At 40.1% G+C, this 21,032-nt stretch overlaps 1 protein-coding gene across 3 annotated transcripts in view; it reads left to right on the top strand.

Annotated features, from left to right (window-relative positions):
• Nucleotides 1–6,149: 6,149 nt before the first annotated feature.
• Nucleotides 6,150–21,032, top strand: part of SEC24D (SEC24 homolog D, COPII coat complex component) — a 103,854-nt gene continuing 88,971 nt past the window's right edge. For all 3 annotated transcript variants that reach the window (XM_059377836.1, XM_059377826.1, XM_059377817.1), the window contains exons 1-3: nucleotides 6,150–6,399; nucleotides 8,585–8,743; nucleotides 17,029–17,158. In XM_059377836.1, the coding sequence (XP_059233819.1) occupies nucleotides 8,626–8,743; nucleotides 17,029–17,158 (248 nt within the window). In that variant the 5' untranslated portion in view covers nucleotides 6,150–6,399; nucleotides 8,585–8,625. The remainder of the gene's footprint in view (nucleotides 6,400–8,584; nucleotides 8,744–17,028; nucleotides 17,159–21,032) is intronic.

Genomic DNA, 21,032 nt, shown 5'->3' with positions numbered 1-21,032 from the left:
ACTCCTCTGGAACTCCACCTTTGAGCTGTATGGGACCACCTCACATCTGAATGCCTCAGATTCCTTGTCTTCCCTCTTCCACTCCTGCTATTATTGCTATCCCTCACTCCTTTTTTTGCCCAACTTATTATCTTCGGGGACTCAGTTCAGATGCCCCCTCCACCAGGGATATCTCTCCCACTTTCCAAGTATGGGTCCAATGTCTCTTCTTAGATTTTCCCATGGCAACCTGGTCTTCTCACCAAATGTTAATCCACTGGACTGTACTTGAAGCTCCTACCAGACCAAGTGTTGGCAAACTTTTTCTGTAAAGGGCCAGGTAGTATATGTTTGAGGTTTTTTGAGCCTCATGGCCAATGTCACGACTACTCAGCTGTGCTGGTGTAGTGCAGAAGCTACCACAGAGAGTATGATAACGAAGAGCATGGCTGTGTTGCAATAAAACTTTACTTATGGACACTGAAATTTGAATCTTATAGAATTTTTATGCGTCATGAAACATTATTCTTCTTTTGATTTTCCCACCATCCAAAAATATAAAAACCATTCTCAGCTTGTAGGATCTACAAAAACGGGCAGGTGAGTCAGATTTTGCAGTTTGCCAATCCCTGTACTCTTCCATGAACTCTCTACAGCCACAGAAGTGTCTCCTCCAACTATATGTCCACAGTGCCTAGTACATCACCCAGCTTATAGTGAGTCTTTAATAAACACCTGTTAAATAGTAAAACTCATATACCTAGTAGTGAGTGAGAGTGTCAGGATTCCAACCTGAGTCAACTTCACCTGGCGTGTGATATCACACTGCTCAATCTGTGGCTAAAACCATAAGTGATATACTACAGTCAGAGCAAAATATTCAAAATACTTAAAAGAGTAATTTATTACTTTATTAATATTTTTATATTTAAAAATTTAAATATTTTCTATACTTAAATATTTTTAATTTAAATATTAAAGCGTGGTGTTGTAACTTTATATTTAACTTTAAAAAATTTCTCCTAGAATTGGTTTTGGTAAGTTACGCTGTCACCAGAGATTTCAGTTTTAGTTAGTTTGTTGTTGTCTTTTGGGGGTAGGTAACATTGCCTATTTTATTTTAAAAATAAAATCTCATACAGAGTGGCAACATTGCCTAATTGCTAAAAGCACAGTCTTTGTAACCACACTGTTTTTTTTTTTTGACATCACATTGCTTATTTGAAATTCCCAAGAAAAATAACAACATATATCTAAACAAGAATTTGAACATGAATGTTCATGGCAACATTGTTCATAACGGCTCAAAAGGGGAAGCAACCTAACTGCCCATCAAATGATGAATGGATAATGAAATGTGCTATATCCCTACAATGATTATTGTTTGGCAATAAGAAGTACTGATACATACTGCATCATGGGTGAACCTTGAAAATATTATGTTAAGTGAAAGGATAATCACAAAGGATTACATTTTGTAGGATTCCATTTAAATAAAGTATCCAGAATAGGAAACCTGTACAGATAAAGAGTAGACCCAGGTCTACTAGGTTGCCTAGGGCTGTAGGATGGGAGAGTAGGGGAGAAAGGGGAGTGATTCCTAATGGGCAGGATCTATCCCGGGAGGGATGAAAATATTCTAAAATTGATTGTGGTGATGGCTATATAGCTCTGCAAACATACTAAAAATCAGTGGATCATATACTTTAAATGGATGAATTTATTAATCATGTCTCAATAAAGCTGCTATTTAAAAAAAAAAAGAGAGAGAAAAAAGTAATTCCAGAAACACCTTGTGTAGGGCCTTGTACACCTTGGTGTAGAGGCTTGTTGAACACTTGAACTGTATTATTACTGTTATTGTTTTTTTCTCAACTTAGTCTACCATATACCCTTTTCCCCACCACCATTTAACTTGGTCTTATTTACTGTGCTTTCAGATATTTAACATAGTCCAAGTCTTGGTTATTTCAATTTTTTAAAAAGATTTTATTCATTTATTGACAGACAGAGATCACAGGTAGGCAGAGAGGCAGGCAGAGAGAAAGGAAGGGAAGCAGGCTCCCCGCTGAGCAGAGATTCCCAACGTGGGGCTTGATCCCAGGACCCTGGGATCATGACCTGAGCCGAAGGCAGAAGCTTTAACCCACTGAGCCACCCAGGCGCCCCGGATATTTCAATTATTTAAAATATAAACCCTCTTGGGGCACCTGGGTGGCTCAGTGGGTTAAAGCCTCTGCTTTCAGTTCAGATCACGATCTCATGGTCCTGGGATCAAGCCCCGCATTGGGCTCTCTGCTCAGTGAGGGGCCTGCTTCCCTCTCTCTCTCTGCCTGCCTCTCTGCCTACTTGTGATCTCTGTCTGTCAAATAAATAAATAAAATCTCATATCAGGGAGATCATATGATAGTTGTCTTTCTCTGCTTGACTTATTTCGCTAAGCATGATACGCTCTAGTTCCATCCATGTTGTCGCAAATGGCAAGATTTCATTTCTTTTGATGGCTGCATAGTATTCCATTGTGTATATATACCACATCTTCTTGATCCATTCATCTGTTGATGGACATCTAGGTTCTTTCCATAGTTTGGCTATTGTGGACATTGCTGCTATAAACATTCGGGTGCACGTGCCCCTTTGGATCACTACGTTTGTATCTTTAGGGTAAATACCCAATAGTGCAATTGCTGGGTCATAGGGCAGTTCTATTTTCAACATTTTGAGGAACCTCCATGCATCAGCTTGCATTCCCACCAACAGTGTAGGAGGGTTCCCCTTTCTCTGCATCCTCGCCAGCATCTGTCATTTCCTGACTTGTTGATTTTAGCCATTCTGACTGGTGTGAGGTGATACCTCATTGTGGTTTTGATTTGTATTTCCCTGATGCCGAGTGATATGGAGCACTTTTTCATGTGTCTGTTGGCCATCTGGATGTCTTTTTTGCAGAAATGTCTGTTCATGTCCTCTGCCCATTTCTTGATTGGATTATTTGTTCTTTGGGGCTTAAGTGGGTAGGAGAAGAATCAATGAAACAAGATGGGATTCGGAGGGAGACAAACCATAAGTGACTCTTAATCTCACAAAACAAACTGAGGGTTGCTGGGGGGAGGGGGTTTGGGAGAAGGGGGTGGGATTATGGACATTGGGGAGGGTATGTGCTTTGGTGAGTGCTGTGAAGTGTGTAAACCTGGTGATTCACAGACCTGTACCCCTGGGGATAAAAATATATGTTTATAAAAAATAAAAAATGAAAAATGAAAATAAATAAATAAATAAAATCTTAAAAAAAAATAAACCCTCTTCAAAATGTAGCTTTTGAACCAAACATAAGTTACATAAATAATCAGAGAGAAAGGTGCCTGGTGACTCAGTTCGTTGGGTGTCCAACTCCTGGTTTTGGCTCAGGTCTTGATCTCAGGGTTGATGGAACTAGCCCAGCATTGGGATCCACACTCAATGGGAGTCTATAAGATTCTTTCTCTTCCCCTTCCTCTGTCACCCCCACCACTCTGCTCTCTCTCTCTCAAATATATAAATGATTTTAAAAATTGAAAAATAAATGCTTAGAGCATCATAGTTCTTTTCTTCCAAAACATACATATCAGAAAGAACCCTGAGTATTGTCTGGAAATTCATTTTCTTTCTGCTTAAATGGCAGTCTTGTGCAGTTGTTCTCTTCTTTCATTTCCTTTCAAAATTAAAACAGAGCGGGGCCTGGCTGGCTCAGTTAGTGGAGTATGTGACTCTTAATCTCAGGGCTGTGAGTTCAAGCTCCACATTGGCCACAGAGATTACTTAAAACATAAAATAAACATAAAGTCGGAACAGAAAGACCATAAAGAGCACAGAACCCCAGCACATGGACATTCCCTGTGACTTCACCTTTCAATTAGTATATGGTTACCAAGGTGACCACATAGTGTTAATTATACATGGAACATCAGAGGCTGGCATAAGGTGGCAGTGGGATAGGTCGGACCAAGGAAGGTTGGGAATCCAGGCTAACCTACCTGTCTGCTAAGACTCAGCAACCCTACCGCAAGAATAAGGTCAGAAATTAGTCACTAAAGGGTTTTTTACTTAAGGTCACAAGAAGGGAAGCAGGACTGAAACTAGAAGTCTATTTTATAAGACAATGAAATTTGTGATTACTAACTCTAATTACTGGTGGAGCTGTATGGTCTATTAATATTGTATTTATTTGAAAGCTTAAATATAAGGCAGATATAGGAGAGAAAGGCAAAATAATTTACTAGAGTTAATCAGAGTCATATTAAGAGGAAGAAAAATGAGGTAAAAATGCTTTGAAATTAAAATCAGAAGGCATGACTTCCAACTAAAAGACTAGTTATTTTCATTATTTTGAAATTCGTCTTTTTAATCTATAAAGTTGAATTCCATCCTCACTGAATATTGAGTTATCTATAGTTCCAATCCCTTCCAACTTTAAATATTTAGGAATTCAACACTGTCTTAGAACTGAGATTACAAATTATTTGTCCTGGTGCCCCTGAACAAGAGGTAAGAAAGAATTTACAAACTCAAACTCTGTGGTTTTATAGAGACAACAAGCTAACTAGCTAATTGCATAGTGTTCCTATCTCCAAGTGACTACTCTCTCCTACATTGTGACATAACTGTACTATAACAACTTTTTTTTTTTTTTGCTCTTACAAGCTGTGCTGCTTTAACACAGACCAGAGCTTCTTAAACTCCATCAAACATTTTCATTATACTGAGAAAGAAGAAACAAATTTAAAACAATTTTTTCACTGTGGATTCTCAAATCTGACCAGTGCTGAAGCTGGATGTAGGCCAGGCACCACACCTTAAAACTGTAAAAAAGGAGAAGGGGGAAAGGTGACCATTAGGTCTTCACCATGCTGGAATAACTTAAAATACCTGCAAAACTACTGTAGCATTTCAGCCATAGTATCATCCCCATGCAATTTTTGCCCAGGGATTTTGTCAGTAAAGGGATTTGTCAAGTATTTTTTAAATCTTCTTGTGTCCCAGAAGAAAGTATATATATATACATATATATGTATGTATATACATATATATGTATGTATTTTAAAATATTTTATTTGACACACACACAGAGAGGGAGCGAGCACAAACAGGAGGAGAAGCAGGCTGACGGAGAGGGGAAAGCAGACTCTGCGCTGAGTAAGGAGACTGACTGATGTGAAACTTGATCCCAGCACCCTAGGATCTTGACCTGAGCCGATGGCAGACACTTAACTGACTGAACCACCCAGGAGTTCCAGAAGAAAGTGTATTTTGAAAACAAAACACTGACCTGGTTTTGCTTTTGTAAGTTGGAGCAAAGTGGTAGCTATGCCAAACCTAGAGTTGGTTGAAGGTCTATCTATCCAGGAGTGGGGCATTGTGAGAAACCAGCCAGATGGTCCTAGTTTTTAAGGCTAGATAGAGAAAAGTAGTAAAGTTCCAGCTGTCACACATGCTGCCTTTCTCAGTGGTTCCTCACAATACAGTGAGCTAAACACTGGGTCTCTATACACGTATTGACCCCTGTTTGGGATGGGTTCAGTCATCCTCCTTCACAATCAATCTGTAGGCATTCCTATAAGGAATACACAGACGTCTAGCAATTTCAGATTCAGTGAAGACATTCCTTCCCATACTTTTCAGTTGGGACATCTTTTCCTTCCTATTTTACACGTTGCTAGGGGGCCTTGGGCGTTCCTTCCTCTGTAGAGCATTGTACACATACGTCATCAAATTGTTCGTGTACACGTGCCAGATTCGCCTTTAAGTTCCAGATTCGCCTTTAAATGCTAATCCCCTCGGGGTCTTGAATCTTGTACCTTCCCGTATCCGCAAGCAACACCTGGAATATCACAGTTATGTAATATGTAATGAATGAATAGCTGAAGCCGCAACCTGTTGAATGAAAGAATGAATGAACCCTCATTAAGCACTCCCCCCTTCCTGCGGGGATCCACTGTGAAAACTGCTCTGATTTAACAACAGCGTTAAACATTTTTGACCTGTTGTAGGAAAACAAACAGAACAGACGGGAAGAAGCGAATGGGGCGGGGGGAAGGGAAGGATGGGCGGCCAATACGCTCGCCGCGCTCCGGGCCCGGCCCCGCCCCCTGTCCGGCCCCGCCCCGCCCCGCCCCGCCCGGTCGGGTCTGTGCGCGTGCGCCGGCGGGAGCGCGGCAGCTGGTCTGAGCCCCGGCGCTGGGGGCGCGCAGCCGGGAGAGTGTTTGACGTGGCAGTTCCCAGCCCGGCTGCAACTCTGTGAGCGAGACCAGACTGTGGGGACACCGGGCCTGGGGAAAGGCGCGGTGGGACGAGCGGCCGCAGCGGGAGCTGGGTCAGCGGGGGCACCCGGCGCTAGGAGCTGAGCGCAGGCTCTCGGAAGTCCAGCGGCGTGCGGAAGCCGACCAGGTAATGCCTCACCCTGCCGGGCTCTGGCGGGACAGCCCCTCCCCAGCCACAGCTAGAGTGGGGTGCAGTGCCGGGCCTAGGATGGGCGTTGGCGAGAGGCTGGATGCTCACCTGTGGCAGGTCGGCGGAGGAGACCTCATACTTTGCTCCTTTAGCCTTTTCGTGCAGTTTAATAATGGGGGTGGGGTGGGTGGGCGTGGGCATTCTTTTACCCGCCCCCGCCCCCATCTTTTTGTCTTGGGATGCTGGAACTGCGTGGTTAGGGTCCTCAGCAGCCACAATATTCCAGTGGCACGGCCAGCGGTTTTCTTGTCTCTGTATCAACTTAATTTCCTCTTCGGAGGTAGGCAATATTGGAAATAGAGTAGAAATGGCAACTGTATCTTCAAGCTTCGGGACATCCTATCCGATAGCGAAACCAATTTGTCCGGATCCGAACTTGGTCCAGGGTGAGAAGCACACCTTGGCTTTCCTTGTCCAGTGACAGTGGCCTGGGGCTTGTTCTGTGATGGAAGCTCCCCAGATTTGGATCCTAGCTAGGCCTGCTCTTGCCAAGTGGCTTTGTGCCATGTCGCCGCTTGAAGCTGAGTCAGGTTTCTGTAACTTGGTGCTGTGTGAGGAAGTTTGACGTGGCAAACTGGGTTGCATGAGGAAGCAAATTCCTGTCAGGACCAGTTAAGAGGGACCCGACTGCTTGCTTCCTGCTGCTTGGAGTGAACATCCCTGCCTTTCCTCTCCGTCACTCAGCAACAGGCTGCTACGTAGGTGTGTGCTCCTGCTGACTTCCTAAATGTGTCTGCCTGGTTGGATGAGCTTGACCAAAGCTCGGGCTGCCACGTCTCTCTCTGCTGAAGTGGGAGGAGGGTAAAATTGTTGTCAGGAACAAAGTGGACCGGCAGGCTTTTGCCTATCTCTCCTCTCTTTAGTTCTCTCCTTCCAAGAAGAAGATAACCTTATAACATTTCCTTTTAATTTTGGAAACTTCAGCGTTTAATAGGAAAATGAATCCAAATGAAGAATGAGATTTCCTGAATATAGATGTTTCAAGTCTTAGCAGGTATCCCCCAACTTTTACCTTAAAAGGTAGCATCCTAAAACAACAAAAGGAAGATATTCCTATGCCGGATGAAGAAACTGGAGAGAAACTGTATGATCAGTGTTTTATGTCTGCAAAGCCTTTAGAAGCTTCATTTTGTAAGAGGGAACTGAGGCCCAAAGAGGTTCTTCACCTTATTTCATGTCAGACAGCTAGATGTTGGTAGATTTGTAGTGAAAAACTACTTCCTTTACCAGGATTCAGAGCTTTTTTTTTTTTTTTTCATTATAAAAATTCTTTGAGCATAGTTTTATGAAATGTGTCTTATTTTGTGAAACCTGGAGAAATGGTAAATTTAAAACAAATCAATGTCTTGCTTCTGAGTAGAATCAAGATGGGTATGTTGTACTGTGAGGTGTGTGCGCATGCCTGAACATATATGAAATTGCTTTTTTCCCCTTCTTTCCTTAAATATATGTGTATATGTTCTTAGAGGTGTGATATTTAAATTAGAAAGAGAGTCTGTCATCTTTGAATGAGAAACCACTGATAATTCTCAAATGTTTGCAGGCTGCAACCTGGTTTAGACATTTTGTGACTCATAAAATAAGTCCATTACCAACTTCTTTATCTTCTGCTGTATTTGTTGGACTTTTGATTTTCTCTTTATCCTAGCTGCCTGACTAAAATTGCTAATTAGGATAGCACTGGAATGACCCAAGTCCTGAAACATCTGATTGCAGACTACTGGCAGCTTTGCTGGTCAGTCAATTGAATGACTTGTGATTATTGCTATTGGCATGCTTGTTCTGAAATGGGGCCATGGAAACCAAAGGCACAAAAATAGTGGATACATTATGAGAGACTATCTGGGAAATAGTTCATTCTTTCAGTGGAAAAGTGATTGGCAGTTGTTATTTAGATTTTGTGCCTGAGAACTTGCCTATAGAATTGAGTTACTGAGTTCCATAGAGCTATGATTAGAGCCTTTTTAGAAGATAATATGGTATGTTGTATGATATGAAGATGTCTCTCACACCTGATATTTTTCTCAAACCATTATAAATATTTATTAGCAGTGTTCGTATTTTGAATAGCATTAAGTAACTCAAACTCTCTTGTTGACATTTTTTTTTCCTTCTGTTGCAGAGTTCTTTTGTAAAGCTATCCCTTGGAATGATATTTTCATAATGAGCCAACAAGGATATGTGGCTACACCCCCCTATTCTCAGTCCCAGCCTGGAATAGGCCTTTCTCCACCCCATTACGGACACTATGGGGATCCATCTCATGCAGGTTCTCCACCAGGTAAAGTGCATTATTTTGACTTGCATGTGATTATTGATTCTCAGGCTCAGAGACATATTCTGAAAGAGCAGCTTTAGAAGTGTTGAATGGTCATTATGTGATGCTGTGGTTTGAGTGTATAGGCTTATTGGAGAAGTCTCTTATGGAAGATGCCTACATCATCAGTTTGGCTATTGCTTGGAATATGACTAGTTTGGTTTTTAAATATAGATTAAAAAAAAGAAGCTTCCTGAGTGTTTTGTTTTTACCATTAGACTCGTTCTTGCTACTAGTCAGTGGTGCAAGTTTATTTGAAAATGTAATAAGAAACTAAATTAAATGTATATAAATATATATACTATACATTATATGTATACACATATATATGTGTGTGTATTTTATATGTTTTGGCAATAAGATTAAAAAATCAGGTTTGAAATTGGAAAAATACGATTCGATTCATGTACCAAAGATTCCTCCATGATGATAACAAGAAAAACATGGCCTTACCTTGAAATCATTATTGAACGATATTATAGGACTACCACTCCATTGCTGTTGGCGCCATAAGACCACATTTATCAAGGGGCTGCTCGGAGGGACCGCATTTCAAGGTTGGAGGGAAGCAAATAAGAGCTTGTTTCAGGTCTAATGGTCCCAAATTTCCTAAAAATATTTGTGTAAGATAGTTCTTGGGAATTCTGAGAGAATGCTGAGGAATTCAACTCAAATCACTGGTGGAAATTGGCTGTATATAAATTAGTATTTTGGGGGGCTTATGAGGACTGACTCAGATATGTAGGATCTGGGCTCTGCCAGATAGCATGTATGGAGTGCAGAGCCACTGAGGGGCAAGGAAAGCCCTGTGGTGAGGTTGGTTGTAGCAACCACACACACAGTTTGTTGCAGAAGATGCTCTAAGACTGGGACTAATTTCCTTTAGTCCTAAGACTAAATCAGCCTTGTGAGTTAGTAGGCTGCTAATTTAAAAAACCTTCAGATGAAGCATCCTCCTTTTGTCCAAAACCAGTCTTCCCCACAATACTTAAAGATCTGGATCCTGTAAGAACAATGTTTTTCCAGTTTCTATCTGGTGGCACATTCCTCCCCTGCATTTGTATATGGTGAAAATTATAAATTGTTCTTTTTGAGTGCTTCCCATGTATCAAAAACTGGTCCTGAAATCTGTACATGCATTATCTTCTTTAATCTTCACACAATGCTGTGCAATAGATTATTAGCTCTATTTTGCAGCTAAGAAAATTGACTAGTGTACTGTGACTTATTCATTGTCCCAGGGTTCATACCAAAGTCCCTCAAGAAAATAAACAACAAACTCTAATACACACCTAAGTAGAATATTCAGTATTCTTTGCTCTTCCTTCCTCTCTTCACAGCTGTCTTCTTAAGCAAGTACTCACTGCCTTCAGTGACCCTCCATCCTTGCCTCTCAGTCCCTCCATGGCTCAGTATAGTCTCTGCTCCATAGCTTGGTCCCTTTCCACCCTTCCCACACCAAGGTCACAGTGGCCTTATTACCAGATGCAGTAGATGTCATCCTGTTCTCTTTTGAATTTGACACTGTTTACGGCTCTTGTTTGTACAAAATGCTCTTCTCCTTTGGTTCCACACTATCTTGTGTTATTTTTCTTGAGGGCTTTTTTTCTAAGGAGCTCCCTACCCATTCTCAATGACCCTAGGCATTGTTCTTTCTTCTTCATTGTTCTATCATCACCCCTCTTTTCCTCTCTATAGATTTTTTTCCCCTAGGCTGTAACATTCTGTATGACATCTAGTCTCTCAGATCTATTTCTCTAGCCCATATGTCTCTCCTAAGCTGCAGACCCGTATTTTCAATTGCCCACCTGTTTACATGGGCACATTAAACTCATCATGTCCAAAATAATTCAGAATTTTTTTCATGAAAACTATTTTTTTGGCATTCCATATCTCACCCAATGTTATCATCATTCACTCAGTTATTCAAATTAGAAACTTACACTATTAAAAACAATCTCTTCCTTTTACCTTCTTCAATGCAGTTGTCCTCCCAAATTCTTTCGGGGTGATTGTAAACCTCTTTCCTACCTGCTTCCTCCCCTCTATCCTCTTGTCACTCTTCTTGTTCAAGCCGTTCATCTTTCACTTGGATTACTAAAGTGATCTCTTACCCATTCTCTCTCTCTTTACAGTACTGCCATTCTCCAAACATCCAGTTCTGTGCTGGAGGGGTTTTTGTGGCATGCAAATCTAATTTTTTACTTCTTTTGCTTAAAATCCTTTATGGCTTCCCACAGCCACCGATTATATTTTAAGCTCATTAGACCTTCATTGATTCCCTCATTTTCTTTTCTCAGCTTGTCTGCCATGTTAACATGCCTGTTCCAACAGTGGCACTAAGCCATTAGTCACTGGGAGGCTGGTTTGTGCTCTGATTTGCGCCCCGCACTACTAGAAGGCCTATCCATGCCTTCACATTGTCATCCTGGTAGGGTTTACGTCCACACTTCTTCAGATTTAGTTCAAGTGTTGTGCCTGCAGGCCTTTCTGACCACTGTTCTCTCTGAAGCCTATCTATAAATACTTTCTTCTTTTTGTGTTCTCCTAACACCTGTGAAGGCCTCTCTACTATTTACTACACTGTATTTTAATGGATGGGCCTAAAGCAGAGAAATTACTCTATAAATGAGTGTGTGAATGACAAGCTGCTTCATTCATCAACAACACTCTGGTATTTACTGATATTAAAACAACAAGGAAACTGTCTGTTGTACTAAATCCTTCACACTTTAATTTAAACCTCTTTCTCCTTATTTAATTCTTAGATGGATACCAGGCTATTAGACTCTGTAAATATACCTTTCTATAAAATATGGTGTTTTGTTTAATTATTTAAGGCTGTCACTACATTGCCCTAGCCTTTATTTTTCTGTGCTGAGTGACCCTAGGTTTCCTAATCTTCTCTGCCTTCTTTTCTAGTCTTTTGATGATCCTTTTGTTGTTTTTGTGATGGGCACAGGCAGTCTGGATGTGATTCCTTGAAGTATCTATTCTTATATAGATCTGGGCAGTGCTAACTCTTGTTTTGCGTTTCTCACATACCATACCTCCATTTGTGCCTATCATGTGGTGCTAGTGCTATGTAGTAACAAATTTTACAGATTTATTGAGTGAGCAAAGTACTTGTGCCAATTAACAATGAATGATATAAATCTAATCTCAGCCCTTCTGAATTGTCACTGTCAAGTTAATTGACAGTGACAATACGGGGGTAGTACCAAGATAAAGGAGGTAGAGGGTGCCATGGTAGCACATGGCAGGGCACATAACGAAGACTTATGGATCAAGGGAATCTTACTGGAAGAAATGACCTGGAAGATGAGTAAAAGTTGGCCACATAGAGAGGCAGCTTGCTGGGGTGGGGGATGGGGTGGCACTTTGGAGCCACCTGCAAGAGCTTCACCTGGCTAACACAGAGTGCCAGCATTGAGAGGTATGCCTGGAATGGAAAGTGGAATCATCTTAAGACTTTATTTAGGCTTTAAGGGCAATAGGGTAACACTGAAGCATTTTAAACTGGGAAGGGTCATGATCCCATGTATATTTTAGAAAGAGTTACACTCCACATTAAAAAGTATAGAGAAGGCATCAGACCTGGACACACTGGTTTCTGGAACAGGGTCTCTCATCCTCAGCACTGGTGACATTTGGGGCCAGTTAAATCTTTTTGTGGGAGGCTGTGCTGTGTGGTATAGGGTGTTTAATAGCATTCTTCGCCCCTACACAGTGGAATACAAACCATACTATACCTACCTGGCCCATGCCCGCCATTCCCAGGCTGTGGCAACCAGAAACCTTAGACATTGCCAAATGTCCCTTCAGGGGCAAGATAAGCCCTGATTGAGGACCACTGGTATGGAAACTAAGAGGCAAGAACTGTTGATGTTCTTGAACTAGGGTATGGCTGTGGAAGAGGCTCATAATAAATAGCAGCTTATATAGGTACACCACCAGGCACAGTGCCTTAGGAACAGTGGTCATTATGATTGTGTCCATATGATAGGGAACTTGTCTTTATTTTATTTTATTTATGGAGTCATGATAAGTACATTTATTATCTCCATCACCTATTTCACCCATCCTCCCACCCACCTCCCCTCTGGTAATCATCGGTTTGTTTTCTATAGTTAAGAGTGTGTTTCTTGGTTTGCCTCTCTCTCCCCACCTCCCTTTGCTCATTTGTTTTCTTTCTTAAATTCAATATGAAAAGATCATATGGCATTTGGCTTTCCCTGACTGAGTTGTTTTGCTAGACTTAATGCCTTCTTAAACTATACCAAAAAAATAGAAGAGGAAGGAAAACTTCCAAATTCATTCTGTGAGGCCAGCATTACCCTGATACCAAAGCCAAAAAAGACAGCATGAAAAGAACTGTAGGCCAATATTTCTCATGAATATAGATGCAAAAATCCTTAGCAACATATTAGGAAACTGAATTCAACAATACATTAAAAAATCATACATCCATGATCAAGTAGGATTTATTCTTGGGACAAAAATGTGGTGCAGTGCTCGCAGAACAATCAGTATAATACATCTCATCAACAGAAGAAAGGATAAAAACCATATGATCATTTCAATAGATGCAGAGAAAGCATTTGACAAAGTATAACATCCACTCATGATTAAAAAAAAAAAAAACTCTCTGCAAAGGAGGTCTAGAGAGAATATACCTCAACCTAATGAAGGCCTTATATGAAAAACCCACAGCTAATATCATACTCAATGGTGAAAAACAGAGCTTTTCCCCTAAGGTGAGGAATAAGACAAAGATGTCCATTCTCACCGCTTTTATTCAATGTAATAGGGGAAGTCCTAGCCACAATAATTAGACAAGTTAAAGCAGTAAAAGGCATCTTTATTTATTTTAGATAAACTTCTTTTTTCCACAAATGATTTTTAATTCTAGTTTTAGTTTGTCAGATCCTGGGCCAAATCCAAGATAATGCTTTTCTGTGATGTTGTTTTCAGCAGGGTGTTTTTGTAGATCACAGAAACCACTGTAGCAGAAAGCAATTTGTTAGAGGGTATCAAGTAGCCAAGAGAGTGCTAGAGAAAGCTAGAACCAAGCTTGGGACTCCATGGTCCATGGAAATGCAGACCCCACACAGGACTATTCCTTCAGTAGCCAGTGCCTTTCTACCCCAGAACTACCATCTCTGCCCCCTATGAATTTAGAGAACGTGGCAACCCTAATTTGTAAGAGAATTTATGCAGTGGAGATTCCATCTTTCCAGCTCAGAACCACAGAAAGGTAAGTCAGAAGGGAAATGGAATTAGTATTGAGTAAGCTGGTTTATAATATCTGCCACGGGGTTGAAGACCAGTTTGTGATTTTAGAGATTTTTTTTTTTTTGGCATAAATATAGTTAGTTCTTTCTCATGCTCTGATTTTCCTTTCCTATTAAAATCTCATACTATAAAGAACCCAATTTCTTTTTATCTCTGATCACTTTTGAAAATACGTTTAATGAGGAGAAGACTATGACTTTGCAGATAACAGTGATATCAATTTCTCTTTGCCCTGAGGATAGAGTCCAAATGGCACACAGGACTTTGCAGCCTGACCCGACCAACCACGATAACTTCTGTTCCAGCCCCTTTTCCCCATAACCTCTCTGCCCTGCACCTTCTACCAGTCTCTCATCATGTTATGCCCTCTTCTTATATCTTGGTACAAGTTTTCCCTTCTGCCTGAAATCCTCTATCCTGTTTCTACACTCAGCTCAAGCAGTCCTTCCTCTTTGAACTTTTTCTTGATTCCTCAAGGGAGAGAGAGCTTGTCCATCTGCATATTGCAGTACTGATCACAAGGCACTGGCATTGTTTGTTTACATGGTTGTGACTTCTGTAAGAGCTCTCAGTGTCTCAAAGGCACATTGAATGTACCTTGAACAAGAATGAGTTTGAAATGTTGCCATAGAGTTGATTTTCAAAAATAAAAGGTAAAGAACATTTTAGTGAAATTGGTGTATAACAGTTCTGCTTGAGTATATATAAACTTTTTTTTTCCATTTTGTTTTTGAAAATAGGGACCTTTATAAACTTGCATCCCATGGATACACATGGGAATACCCAGACAAGAGTAATTCTGGAAACTGTTTTTTGATTTGAGGGTTGTTGATGAAATTGGCATTTACTTATCTAAGAAATTAAAACATCTTTGGTTTCTTATAGTATGTGTAATTATTATTTTAGCACTCATATTGTGGATTTTCTATTCTTGTCCAAAATAATGTTTCAAAAATGAAAATACAAGTTTGCATATAATTATTGTTTATATGTACTGTTAGAATATAAAGCCTTGAAAAAAGGAGGGCAGGAGATATGGTCGAGAGGAAGCCAAGATTTGTTGATTGATTGCTTTATATATCAGACATTTCGGTATGCTCTCATATCTATTGCCTTAATTCTCAGAACTGTTCTCAGAGTTAGGGAACATTACTTCTATGACACAGTGTTAAAAGTCAAGTTTTCAGAAGATATAAGTATCCTTGTCAGAGTCATAGTTGTTAAATGGTGGAGAAAGAATTCAAACCCAAGTCTGTGTGACTACAAGTCTCATGTTTTTCTAACGTGCTGGCTTTGGAGTTTAGAACATCATATAAAAATGTAGTGTTGTAAGAAAAATATTTGTTTTTTTTTCTTATTATATGAGAAATTGCTAAATAAGACTGTGACTGTAAAGTTAATATAAATTTTTTCTTAAGTTTGAGGCATCCCATTTTAAGAAAAAAAAAACACCTTTGTGATGAGTTTTAGTATTATTCATGAATACAGCCATTTCCCTGGTTGTATTACATTCTATATTACCCAAGCATCTGAAAGCATGCTCTTGGTCGTATGAGGATGATGATAATATAAGAAACTTTTGTTTGGCAACTGCAAGGTCATCCAGTCAATCTCTTGTTACCTGAGAGAATAAACTCTCTAGAGGAAGACATAAGAAGAAAACAGATGTTGGGTGTGAAATATCACTATGAGGTCAAGTGGAGGAGTGCACACAAGGCACTAGGAGGTCATTGATGATGGTGCCAGAGAGGAGGGTGGGGTCAAAAGTAAGTTGAATGAGCTGGAACAAAATAAGCAGATTGGAAGTGGAGAGAGAGCAAATAGAAGACTTTTTTTTTTTCTTTTAAAAGACTAGAAGTGGTGTCACAACTGATCTAGTCCAAGCCTTTCCTTTTGCAACATGGTGAAGGAAACTGAGGTATTTGAATATAAACTTCTCGCCTAACGCCCTACCTCTCTCTGCTAGTAAATGGCCAGGTGGGGCCTTGAACTCCTTTGACCCATGTTCAGTGACTTTTCTTCTATACCGCAGTTTCTCCAGAAGAGAAAGATGTCTGCAAACAGTTCTAAAGAGAGACCTTGAAATATCTTTTGAGAAAGAACTATTGTAAAGGAAAACAGTTATTGCCAGGAGCATCTCCTAATCACATAATTCCACATTTTTTAAAAAAGATTTTATTTATTTGACAGACAGAGATCACAAGTAGGCAAAGAGCCAGGCAGAGAGAGAGAGGGGGGAAGCAGGCTCCCCGCTGAGCAGAGAGCCCGATGCGGGACTCCATCCCAGGACCCTGAGATCATGGCCTGAGCCAAAAGCAGAGGCTTAACCCACTGAGCCACCCAGGCACCCCATGATTCCACATTTTATATGAGTGAATATGATGAGTGTGGGAGTCCCTTGATTGTTTATCACTCAATTATTTGGAATCTTGGAAGAATTATTAACTCTGAGACTTGCTTTGCATTTGTTGGAAAAACAGATGCTACTTTCCACTTGTTTCCTCATGCTGTAATCAAAGACATTTTCAGAGGGTTTCTTTTTTCCTCTCCATAGTTACTGTTAGGATCTTGATGATGGTTCCTACTGCTTTTTCCCAGTTATTTTCTGATATCCAGAATGGCATTTTCCACTGTGTATTCTAGCTTTCTTTGTGTGATAGTATGTTCTTTCAGGTGCTTTTACCAAACGCAAGGTCGTTTCTTCTGTTTTAATTCTGTTTGATATTGAAATGGTTCTTTCCTTTTCTGTTCTCCTATCAATATGATGGTCAAATAACTGTGCTGGAGCCTGGCATTGATAGGTCTGTGGTGGTTAATGCAAATTTAAAGGAGAATTTGTCTTAACCCTTTTTTTACCCTCCCACTCCTGCTAGTTTTCATTTTCAACCTAATGGCATCGCATCCTCTCTCTTTGTACATTCATACTCTTCTAAATTCATGCCCTTCTGTTGCAGGTATGATGAAGCCAGCAGGGCCTTTGGGGGCTGCTGCCCCTGGGGGCATGTTGCCTCAGGGTCCTTCACCTCCTGGACCCCAACAGTTTGGCCAGAATGGAGCTCATGCCCAAGGGCATCCTCCCCAAAGGTGAGCTAGGTAGATTCCAAACCGCATTTGTATATTCTACTAAAATTGTCTCACAAGTGCCTTCTAAACTAGCATGTTTATTGATTTGACCTCTTGATACTGCCCACACCCTTGTAAAAGGACTTGCTAGATTGTCCTAGGAAACAAACATTTAGAAAAGTTAGGAGGGAAAAAAACAAGACCAGTACATATTTAAAAATATATAAAAAACTACTTGTGTCAATACCATACATTTTAATTTTAGATTATATCCATCTCATTTTAGAGTTCCGTTATGAATCTCTGATTTCTTCAGATGTCTATGCTCTGTATGCCCTAGTACATTTTAAATCATCTATCATGTTGAATCCTTCGCAGGACTGAGCTCAGTGCCAGTAGGTGCTCAATAAGTATTTAAAAAATTAAATCAGGTTGTGGCTAATGGTAAAAACTGGATTTGATGTGAAAGGTACACAGATGCCACTGAGGGATTTTTGAAAGGTTGGTCGATAGTAAAAACAACACAGGAAATAAATCCTCTGTTTGTGTTTATAATAAATTAAGAAAGGGAGAAGTTGGAGGCAGGCCTGCAGAAGCCAATGTATGAGCTGTATGAGATGTGTAGAGCTCTGTGTCCCGCTGGGGACTATCCCCTGGGAAGGGAGTCAACATCACACCTGCCCTGCTGGAAGTCCCATTATTGTTTTTCCGGTGAGCTACTGCCATTGAGAATCCCAGTGCCAAAGCTGTTTATAGTGTTTACTTTGGAATTTCTCCAAGGAATACCTGGAGGCTTCATTTCCTAGGTTCCTTTTCCAGGCTGTTAGGCTGTAGGGTTGGTGAAGGGAGGATTTGCCCCTCAGTGTGAAATCTGGACCTGCTGTTGCTGAAGCCATTCAGCTGTCCTTTCAAGGGACCTGTGAGTAGTCCCTGTTAGTGGGAAAACTCTCTGGACTTTTAAATGTCATCGAGTTAACGCTCCTATAGGATATTTGTGAAGTTGACACTTCCTGGCTCTTGTTTGTCAGGGTAACATTTACCATTGACAGGGTTGCTGTGAGAGACAGAGTGAAGGAAACAGAGGATGAGTGAGTCTAAGTAATCTGGTTTGCATGTGGTTTTGGTTCGAACAAGGGGCACAAAGTCAAAGAAAGGGCCTGACTGGGGACCTGACCTGATGACCCCTCCCTAGTGTCATTAGCCTGGCGGTGGGGTACAAGGATTAGAGTAGAAAGACTGAAAACCAAGATGCCTCTTCTGGCTCAAAAATTAACTATGTGGTGCTGGTGGAGTTCCTGGGCCTCTAGGCCTCCTCATTTTGCTCACTTGTAAAATGAGGAAACAGAACTTTCTGTCCAGAGCACAGGGGAGAAAATCTGGAAAAGTTCATTGTTGTGAACTGCCAAGCATTTTAGATTTTTTTTTTTAAGAAGAAATGCTAAAATTAAACAGCTGGTTTGAAGTTAAGGAAGCTTTTGGTCACTGGTGTTAGCCTAGATTGTGTTAATTTTTGCTTCTTTCCCTTTCTTTCCCTTCACTTAGGTTCCTTAGAAATAAGTAAACCATGGACTTTATCATCAGATAGACTCTGGCTGTGTGGTTGTGAAGTGAGCTCAGCACAAAGTCTGAAGATTGTAGACCGTAGAGTCATGTTTACTACTCTTGGCTCAGGCAGCTGTTACTTCACTTCTCTGTTCCTTAGTTCTCTCATCACAATTTTAACCATAGTAATGTAGTTGTGAGGATTTTGTTGGCTACTGCATGCCGAGAATTTTGCATACTGCATAATGCCCATGAAAGAAAGAATGCCCATGAAATACGTGTTAGCAGATGTCGGTACCATTTTGAGGGCGTGTAGAGAGTCTATTGTCTGTAGCTTGTCTTCCCTACTGGTTCAGTCTAGCTACTCACAACAGCTCAACCTAGAAATCTGCTTTCATTCTAATTCCCGGGGAAACCCTGACAGATTCTGCCCCATCTCCCCTACTATTGACTTTCTTCAACTTGAACTATAAATTAAAGGTTGGAAATGGATTTAAAAATTAAAACATCAAGGAGAAATCTAGTATTCATGCTAAGCGTCCATGGTTACCCCACTACTTTGCTGTCATGGGACATATTTCTGTGTATATAGTTCAGTGCCAGGGCAAAGGGCACAGTGATTGTGCAGGTGAATCACACAGTCTGATGACGGGTTTTCAGAGAGCATAGGTGGCTCATGAAATTTCTTTGATGATTATAGCACTTCATTGGTGCTGTTTATACTTAGAGAACCCATCAAAAAATCTCTTAACTTTTACAATATATCTAAACTGTTGAATGAAAACAAGATATAATTCAGAGTCATTATGTTGATTGAAATTGTAAAATTTATCATTTTTATTTTTAAAATATTGCTCCTTCCCAGGCACCGTTTCATAAAATTTAAAAATCATACCTAGCCATTAGTCTCTTTGATCTTGGCTGAAGTGGAATGTCTTAAACTTGTAGATGGTTCTGAAGTTATCTACAAAGTGTTATTGCTGGATGGGATTAATTTAGTAAATAAAAGCTGTAACTTAAAGTTATATAAATTATCTGTTTTAATCAGGAAATGATGAAGTGGGGGGAAAGAGAGTGGAAAGAGGAGATTCATCTTCCCAAATTGAAGTTGATGGGGTGAAATCTGCTAAGAACTTAGTAGCAAAGAAAAAGAGGGAATAAGAAAAATAAGAGGTATTTTTTTTTAATTTTTTATTTTTGATAAACATATATTTTTATCCCCAGGGGTACAGGTCTGTGAATCACCAGGTTTACACACTTCACAGCACTCACCAAATCACATACCCTCCCCAATGTCCATAATCCCACCCCCTTCTCCCAAACCCCCTGCCCCCGGCAACCCTCAGTTTGTTTTGTGAGATTAAGAGTCACTTATGTTTTGTCTCCCTCCCAATCCCATCTTGTTTCATTTATTCTTCTTCTACCCACTTAAGCCTCCATGTTGTATCACCACTTCCTCATATCAGGGAGATCATATGATAGTTGTCTTTCTCTGCTTGACTTATTTCGCTAAGCATGATACGCTCAACAGATGAATGGATCACGAAGATGTGGTATATATACACAATGGAATACTATGCAGCCATCAAAAGAGGTATTTTTAAAAAGAAAGAAAGAAAAGAAAAGAAAAATAAGAGGAATAGTTGGAATAGTTGTTTTCTCTTTATTTTTTTGTTTTGATTATTTATTCATTTATTTATTTTTGTGGAGAGCAATGATATTAGGTAGAGGTTTTGTTTTCTCTACTCCATGGACTGAGTATTTAAAATCCAGATTTTACTTCAGTCCGATCTTGACTAATTTGGTACCATATCTCCGCATTCCAGCAAACTTCACCATACAGCTCACTACTTGACCAATTTGTTATAAACTTAGAAATAAGAAATATTTGAGGTTGAGCAGGCCACAGACGATTGAGTCAACTCTCCAGAGGTTTAGGACTAAAATGAAGCTAAATTTTCATGTTTTATTAATCCTGTGGTATTAATTCTTTATAGACTATTGTGTTTTATGGCAGATCTGCCCTTTTCTGACATTCAGTGAAACAATAAATTAAAACATAAAATTGAATCTTTTCTCTGCCCAGAAACCTGTTAAGTGAAGGAATCAACAGGGAAATATTTAAATCATTTGATTCTTTATTTTAACCATTGTATAAATAGCACAGAAAGGGATTGTTCCATTCTGTCTGCTCATTTTTTCATTTGAAAGCTGAGAACTATGGAGATTAAGTGGTTTGTCCATAGTTACACACCAGGGTCTCCAGGCCGGGAGCCTTTAGACCCGGATTCATATCTAAACTCTGATACCTACATGCTGTGTAACCTCGGATTAACTAATTTAGTAGCGTAAT

Source organism: Mustela nigripes, chromosome 1 (assembly GCF_022355385.1).
Source record: "Mustela nigripes isolate SB6536 chromosome 1, MUSNIG.SB6536, whole genome shotgun sequence".
NCBI lineage: Eukaryota > Metazoa > Chordata > Mammalia > Carnivora > Mustelidae > Mustela > Mustela nigripes.
Note: the sequence above shows the minus strand (reverse complement) of the source record. Positions and strands in the feature narration are given on the sequence as shown.